General features: G+C 39.2%; 1 protein-coding gene across 1 annotated transcript; it reads right to left on the bottom strand.

The window, feature by feature from the left end:
- Positions 1 to 1408: 1408 nt before the first annotated feature.
- pop5 (POP5 homolog, ribonuclease P/MRP subunit) lies at positions 1409 to 4645 on the bottom strand. The gene is made up of 5 exons (XM_037776635.1): positions 4508 to 4645; positions 4276 to 4418; positions 2481 to 2630; positions 2296 to 2379; positions 1409 to 1979 (listed from the first exon to the last, which is right to left on the bottom strand). Exons 1-5 carry the CDS (start codon positions 4525 to 4527, stop codon positions 1873 to 1875), a joined length of 504 nt encoding a protein of 167 aa, XP_037632563.1. The 5' UTR covers positions 4528 to 4645; the 3' UTR covers positions 1409 to 1872.
- Positions 4646 to 8751: the final 4106 nt, after the last annotated feature.

Here is an 8751-nt window from a genome sequence, read left to right as displayed (position 1 = left end):
ACAGGTGAAAGTAGTAAAGACCCAGCTAAGCATTGTGGGAAATGTAGTCAACAAAACAACAAAACCGATTAAAGCTGCAGTATGTAGAAATGGAGGAAATATGATTTAAAAAAAAAAAGTTATTTTTATAAACTGTCACTATATCCTGACAGTAGTCAGTAGCTCCTAACGACATGTGCAGGATTTCACAGACCGGAGGAAAACAACCAATCAGAGCTGATCTGGAGTCTCCTGTCCAGCTGTCGTCTATGAGCATTACAGTACAGAATAACTGATAAACTGTACAACGAACCCAAAGCGATTTGGATGCATTTTGAGCAGATTATTTGAATATTGCATCAGAGATGAGTTTTCATGTTATTTCTAAGAACTTTTAGCACAATTCTCTCTCTGTATTATGTATTTCTTTGAAGTTTTGACAATTATACTTACTTTTAGACAGTTTTTTGACAAAATCAGTGTTTGTCCATTGTTCTATTAGCTCTTTTGGTTGTTTTAACTGCATACTTTTCTAATGCAGGATGAGACTGTTCAATAGAGAGGGAAGGCTCTGTGAATATAGCTTCTTTTCAGGTCTTACAGCAGCAGTGGGTAGAAATGGAGCAAATATGATTAAAAAAAAAGTTATTTTTATAAAACGGTCACTATATCCTGACAGTAGTGCATGAGACAGCATGAGAAAATCTGAAAAAAATCATGTGCCTCTCTGTCCTCCAGTGGTCCTAATGGCATCTGCAAGATTTCACAGACCGGAGGAAAACAACCAATCAGAGCTGATCTCGAGCCTGCCGTCTCTGAGCAGCTGTCAATCACTCGTGAACACGGATCAAACGGTCAAACTAGGCAGCGCTGATCAAGTATGAATCAATATTCTGTTACTGATATGCCTATTTCTCACCTCAAATGTTTTCAGAAACATCTTCTAGTGTACTGTTTAGCTGTGAAATGAAAAAGTTTGTGATCAGGCCGGCAGCCATGTTGAGGAAATACTAAGCACTGCCCACCAGCTGGAGAACAGCCAACAGGAACACTCTCTCTCTGAAATGACCTGTGATTGGTCAAAATCTCCCGTTTTTTTAAAGCCTGAAAACAGAGCCAAGAGGGGGTGCAGAAGTCTAGTTTTCTCTCAGAGCACTTGAATTACAATATGCTGAAAGATTATTATGGAATTTTTGCCCAATAATGCCAAAAAATATACTGCCTATACTGCCACTTTAAGTAGGATTAGGTAAATCATTAGTTTAGCAAAACATATTATCCTGAGATGGTATGTCACACTATTGCCAATATTGTTAAAGGTTATGCTATGTCAGCTGATATTGACTATTTTTACCAACTGTATACCACCAATATTGTTAATGTTTGGATGGATATGTTCATTTTTAGGGCACCAAGGACAAATACAATATCTTCAAAAAACATGCTTTAATTTGTAAACAAAATGAGAACAGAACATAGTATGAATACAAAATATTTCATTGAAACATTTCTTTTTCAGAATCAGGCCATAGTCTAATGTTGTGCTATGTGATAGCAGTTTTATTTTTGGTTACACTTATTCAAAACAACAAAGAGATATCGATTCAGTAACAGCATTAGGTGAACTTGCTGTTAAAAGATATCAATACTGGCCATCAGGCCACTCTGCCAACCCAAATTATTTATTTGACAAACATCATGTAATGTGTCCCTCTATTGAAGACAGGCATACATCATACGTCAGTCCGTTTTCTTTAGTAGCAAATGTGCTGAGCAGCTGCAGTAAACCATATTTCCACAGAGTTGGGTATGCATTTCTTCAAATGCTTCATCTTCCTTTCTACCAGTCCAGTAACAAAAATAGTCTGCTGCCTTTTACTGTATGCTGTGAAGTTACTCTTCTTCATCGTCCTCACTCTCCAATTCATCTTCAAATGCTTCCTTGTTTCCTCCTGTTAGATAGCAGTTCAGAATTGATTTCTGAACCTGTTGTTTTTCTTCTGCAAATGAAAAATAGAGAAGAAACAAGTCAAATGGCATTTCTCTTAGGCCATCTTGTATACATCAATGCTGTGGTCTCCAGTAACTAAAGACTGCAATACAAAATTCAAAAGGAGCTTATGCGAAATGCTTCAATACATCCTGTAAGATAGATGCATGTCCAACACTGGTAAACATTTAAAGTTAATATTGGGATTTTATTATCGAAGAGTTAAAAATCACATGAACAGATAAATAAATAAACGGACCACTGCTGACTTTAATTGCAGAGTTATGTATGAATGACATTAGATAGCATTCAATTAAATTCCTTACCTTCATCTTTACATTTAGGGAGCATTCTTTGGAGCTGCTGGGTATTGTATCGGATCAGAAACTTTTGACATGTTCTAATTGTTCCTGGAAAAAACAAACGCCTTTGATTAGTGTTAAATGAAAATTGAAGATTGTTAAAAGGTATGTAGGATTCATTATGAAATGTGTGTTGATGTTTTTCTTACCTCCCACGTGCAAACAGTTCAGAAAACATGGGATTTCCTGCCCACGAGTTTCTATACAGGTAATGAAAGGCAATGCAGACCAGAGGAGTTTGTAAGAGCTTTTGGGGAAACGCAGGAATACTATTCCAGTATGAGCGTTCAGATATTTCACTAAAAAGAAAGAAACACAAGAAAAAGTACATGAAACATTAGTTTATCATATTACTGTGTCTTAGTTCACTCAGCTCATTTGGAGACTGTTTTTACGCTGTTTAGGAATGTGAATGCATACTTACCAACCCTCCCGGTTTCCTCCCGGGGTAAGAATTCTCCCAAATGTTCACACTTTTTTCCCCCCCTTTTCGTTATCTTAGCCCAAGGTTCAGCAACCTTTACTATCAAAACGAGCCATTTTAGGCAAAAAATCAAAAATCAAAATGTCTGGAGCCACAAAACATTTGAGCACTGTGATGAAGGTAACTCAGTTTATAGTCTAAGTATAAAGTATATAAGTCTAATGCAGTGAGGGCCACAGTGCAAATGTATGACGGAGTATTATTATATCCAGAATAAAGTCATAATATTACGAGAAAAAAGTTGTAACATTACGAGAATTAAGTCATAACTTTACGAGTAAAAAAATCTTAATATTACGAGAATAAAGTCATAACTTTGGGAGAAAAAGTTGTAGTAACGACAATAAAGTCATAACTTAACGAGAGAAAAAGTCGTAATATGAGAATAAAGTCATAACTTTACTAGAGAAAAAGTCGGAATATTATGAGAATAAAGTCCTAACTTTAGGAAAAAAACGTTGTAATATTATGAAAATAAAGTCATAACTTTAGGAGAAGAACGTTGTAATATTATGAAAATAAAGTCCTAACTTTAGGAGAAAAAAGTTGTAATATTACGAGAATTAAGTCATAACTTTAGGAGAAAAAGTTGTAGTAACGACAATAAAGTCATAACTTAACGAGAGAAAAAGTCGTAATATTATGAGAATAAAGTCCTAACTTTAGGAGAAAAAGTTGTAGTAACGACAATAAAGTCATAACTTAACGAGAGAAAAAGTCGTAATATTATGAGAATAAAGTCCTAACTTTAGGAGAAAAACGTTGTAATATTACGAAAATAAAGTCGTAACTTTACGAGAAAAAAGTCGTAATATTACAAAAATAAAGTCATAACTTTAGGAGAAAAAGTTGTAATATTACAAAAAATAAAATCACAACTTTACGAGAAAAAAGTCGTAACATTACAAAAATAAAGTCATAACTTTACGAGAAAAAAATTGTAATATTATGAGAATAAAGTCATAACTTTACGAGAAAAAAAGTTGTAATTTTGCGAGAATAAAGTCAGAACGTTACGAGAAAAAAAGAAAATAACACGTAAAATTAATACTTTATAATATTACGACTTTATCCTCATAATATTATGACTTTACTCTCGAAATCTCAGATTAATTATTTTTCCTCAATGTGGCCCTAATACTCCGTCGTACCATAGACCTACAACAATGATAAATAAAAATGAAAATGTAAACAAAAAATAGTTATTCATTTCCATTTTTATAAATCCACAGGGAGCCACTGGAGAGGAGCTGAAGAGCTGCAGGTTGCAGACCCCTGTCTTTTAGTCTGTCTCTGGAACTGAGCAGTGTGTATAATCCCTACTGTTCCCACCCGGACGACAATAGAGCTACACCAACTGTCGTTTCTCGGGAGAAGAGGGCAGTCTATGTTCGCACTTTTACTTGTGATGGAGTATTTTCCACTGTCACTATGTTTTGGTGAAACATCTCTCTGCTTACCGGAGAATCTGATGCTCAAGAGAGCCGCCCCGTAGTCTCCGTGTATGCGGGCCACCGCCGCCTTCACTGCGGCTGCGACAGCTCGGTCATCCAGCAACAGCAGGCGGCTCCGGTCCGACACGTTGACTTCACACAGTAAATACCTGCAGACAGAAGAAGAGGAGACTGTTACAAAACAACTGTGAACACATATAACATGTTAACAAGTGGTACACGAAACAGCACATTGTACCTGGACTTCACCCGCACCATCGCTGCTCGCACGGTCTGATATCACCGTGCTGTTGTTTGTTGTTGTTCCTACAACAGCATCATTAACAGGCTCGTTGGAGATGAACTGATGTCAAGTCAGACAGTTCTTCTTCTTCTTTGAGGTTTATTGGCGGTTTTCAAACCAGTTTATAAGTGCATTACCGCCACCTACTGGACTGGAGTGTGGAGCAGTAAATTGGCAGGGAAAAAAATAAAATTATTAATAATAACTATTATTATTATTAGTATTAATAACTAAAATAATAATATTAATAATTATTTTTTTCCATTATTCCTGTTGCCTTTAAAGGGACTGTTTGTAAGAATCAGAAATGCTTGTTAACAGCAACACCTGTGGCCTTTAAGTCAACTAAAGTCAGCGTCGGGCTCGCGCTTGTGCTCGCTCTACATAGACATGAACGAGCATGGCTCAAAACAGTGAGGTGACACACGTCAGCTAAAACCACAATATCACTCTATATTTCACCTGCTTGGCAGTAATGTTAGCTGACTAGACGAAGGTCTCTCCATGAATCACTGCTGATCCTAGTGTTAGCTTTTCTTGCTTCAGCCTCGCGACCCCGCGCGGCCGGAGGGAGGCACTGGCACCCGGTCGGAGATGATAACGTTTCTCGCTGCGAGCTCCGTCACTTCACAAGACACGGGAAACCTCTGTTGGTCTGGAGGAGCTGCAGCAGTTATTTCTGCACAAACGTCCACTGTACATTCACTAGATATTCTCAGAGCTAAACTAACTCTCCTGCAGTGTGGAGTGAGCGCGCGTTCACGTCTAGAGGGGGAGCGAGCAGTGGAGTCAGTGAAGGCAGGCAGGCAGCGGAGCGGGGATTTCAGCCACATGCAAGCGCGCATGTGTCCCGACCCAGTACATTTATACGCTTAAAAGTTACAAACAGTCCCTTTAAAATTAAAATTAAAATAAAAAAATAATAAAAAATTGTGATCATTATTATTAATATTATTATTAATAATAATAATAATAATTAAAATAATAATAATACTACTACTAATTAAATTCTCTCCATTATTCCTGTTGCCCTTAAAGGGACTGTTTGTAACTTCTTACACGTATAAATCAATCCTGGTCGGTGTCCCATGCGCGCTCGCGTGTGGCTATGCTGTTCAGACAAGACTCCAACACAAACTACACGGAAGCACCAAAACCGCAAAGTTATATCTAGTGAAGTCCGTCTTGCAAAACAGTGTTGGCCGCAGTCGGAGGACCCGGTGTAGACTGTAGCTTTGGTCTCCAGGGCCGGCGTCTCTGCTGTACTCTGCTCTGAGAATATCTGGTGAATCTAGTGGACGTTTGTGCAGAAATAACTGCTGCAGCTCCTCCAGACCAACAGAGGTTTTCCGTGTCTTGTGAAGTGACTGGGCTCCGCAGCGAGAAACGTTATCGTCTCTGACCAAAACTCCGGTGTCTCCCTCCGGCCGCGGTCGGGAGGCTGAGGCAGGAAAAGCCAACACTAGGATCAGCAGTGATTCATGGAGAGACTTTCGTCTGGTCAGCTAACATTACTGCCAAGCAGGTAAAATGTAGAGTGATATTGTGGTTTTAGCTGACGTGTGTCACCTCTCTGTTTTGAGCGATGTTCGTTCATGTCTATTTAGGGCGAGCACGAGCACGAGCCCGACGCTGACGTTCGTTGACTTAACGGCCACAGGTGTCGCTGTTAACAAGCATTTCTGATTCTTACAAACAGTCCCTTTAACTATTACAATTACACAGAAAGTTGTGACTTTCTACAACAGGTGGTGTTTCCTGTCAAAACTAAGAGCCAATCAGCTCTTTGATCAGGCGCGCGCCAGGCGTTTCCCATCATGCCCTGGGTTCTGCAGTTGGTGGAGAGCAACTGCGGCCGCCTCGATCTCGTGAGGTTATCGTTGCCAACCTGTGCATGACGTCAGAGCAAGTCGGCATCAAGTCGGACACAAATCTAACCGGCATGCATTGCGAGGCGATCGCCGGTGATCGATTCTGCGCAGGCCTGGCTCATCTCGAACAAACCTATTAAAAGAAGGTCGGTGGAGAGCAAGCCCCAGGAAGTTTTTTGTTTTTTTGTTTTTTTATTTCAAAATACATAGTAACAGCAGAAAACATTAAAATAATTTACATACAGAAGAAGCATAGCGAAAACATAAACAAAGAGCTTGGCCAAACATAAAAGGACAACAGAAATGAAACAAAACCAACATAAAATTAAAAACAAAAACAAAACAAAAAAGATCACGCGAGATTATGACAATAATTTCACTTAAAAACTTTAAAGATATTGCATACATTCATGGTTTTCATTGCTTTTTTGTTTTGTGAGAAATAAATTGTTGACAGATATAATTCCATTTCTTTCATAAATACAAAGAAGTTAGGCTTTTTTTTGGTAAATTTACACTTGTGAAAGTGGAACTTCGCGATAATTAAAATTAAATTAATAAGAAAAAATGCATTACTGTCTTTGTCACTGTAATCATAGCAACCAAATATAATATTTCTATAGTATAGTGCAAAATCTGAGTAAATGTTAACAAGTATAAAATTGTTGACATCTTTCCACAATTCACATGTAAATTTACAGGACCAGAATAAATGAGAGCAAGTTTCAGGATGTGATTCGCAGAAGGAGCAATTTACATCTATGTCACTCTTTAACTTCTGTAAGAAATGTTTCACTGGATAGAATCTGTGGATCAACTTAAATGACACCTCTTTTACCTGATTTGTTAGAAGGACCAGGGCCCATGGCCTTTCCCATTTCCGATTTAATAAAAACACAGTTATCACTGCTAGAGCAGCAGTGTTTTCTCTCTGTAGCCTGTTACCTGTTTATCAAACACCTGCAAATGAATAACAGCTGCAGTCTGTATTTGTACTGTGGACTGAGTCCTGCTTAAAGGCTCAGGAACCATCTCTACTGGCACAATATCTTTATATTATTTATTCATTATTAACATCAGTATTTATTGATATTCTGACACTAGAAATGATGTATTAGGCTGAATGTTTCAGGGAAAATGTGAATGATGTAACTCATATCAAACCCGACGCTGAGGAATTATCAGCCTCATGTGACTGAATGGAAATGATGATGAATGATGTAAAAGGTGTAAAAGACAGACCCTCCTTCTCTCTCTGATTTTAACTGTAACCTTAATAAAAGTTAATGGGTGAAATAACAGATCATCAAAGAAAACTGTTTCTAATAAATTAAGAAAGTTGTTTGAGGTCTGTTCGTTGTCAGGTGTTATAAACCTCTTTCAGTGTCAGACTCCTTCAGCTGCGGTGTGTGAAGCAGAGATACTGCAGGTCCTTCTGCTGCTGGAACACTTTACCATCAACAGTTAACCTACAATTACCACAGGTTATAACCAGTGGCGGCCGGTCAATAGAGGGCGCTAGGGCGCCAGCCCCCCTGAGCCAGACAGCCACACACACAAAAAAGTATTACTACTACTATTAATAGGCATGTCAGTAATAGCTCCACTGCATGGCACACAGCCATATTAAATCAGAATCAGAATCAGAATCAAGGGGTGTAAGGGGTATACACTAGGAATTTTCTTTGGCTTTGTTGGTGCAGTCAAACAGTATAATTACAAAAGAATAGATAAAAAACGTAGAATAAAATAAGAATAAAATAAAATGTACAATTTACAAAATAAGCTATAAACAGATGTAAACAGATAGTGCAAATATTGAGAGAGGGGGAGAGTCAGTGTCGGCGGGGAGGGGGGGGGGGTGGGGGGGGGGGGGGGGGGGGCAGTAGTGTGTATGTGAGGGAGAGACAGTCACAGGGGGCGGATGGGCTGTTGGAGAGCCCCACTGCCTGGGAAAAAACTATTTTTGTGGCGTGAGGTTTAGGTCCTGATGGACCCAGCAGGGAAAGCTTGTCCTGTAGCAGAGCTGGGCTGATGGTGTTGAATGCAGAGCTGAAGTCGACAAACAGGATCCTGGCATAGGAGCCAGGGGAGTCCAGGTGCTGGAGGATGTAATGGAGGGCTATATTTACTGCGTCGTCTACAGATCTGTTGGCTCTGTAGGCGAACTGCAGTGGGTCCAGCAGGGGGTTGGTGATAGTCTTTAGGTGGTGGAGCACAAGGCGTTCAAAGGTCTTCATAATCACAGAGGTCAGGGCGACGGGTCTGTAATCCTGAAGACCTGTGATCCTTGGCTTCTTGGGGACCGGGATGATGGTGGAGGCTTTG

The sequence above is a fragment of the Sebastes umbrosus genome, chromosome 8, assembly GCF_015220745.1.
Source record: "Sebastes umbrosus isolate fSebUmb1 chromosome 8, fSebUmb1.pri, whole genome shotgun sequence".
NCBI classification, from domain to species: Eukaryota; Metazoa; Chordata; class Actinopteri; order Perciformes; family Sebastidae; genus Sebastes; species Sebastes umbrosus.
This window is presented reverse-complemented; position numbering and strand designations above follow the sequence as displayed.

Bases quoted from the DNA above. Each gene is read 5' to 3' on its own strand.
- pop5 (XM_037776635.1), bottom strand. From the start codon at position 4,527: ATGGTGCGGGTGAAGTCCAG. The intron at 4,419-4,507 runs GTACAATGTGCT...TTCTGTCTGCAG, and splicing joins ATGGTGCGGGTGAAGTCCAG to GTATTTACTGTGTGAAGTCA. The intron at 2,631-4,275 runs GTAAGCAGAGAG...CTTTCTTTTTAG, and splicing joins CTTGAGCATCAGATTCTCCG to TGAAATATCTGAACGCTCAT.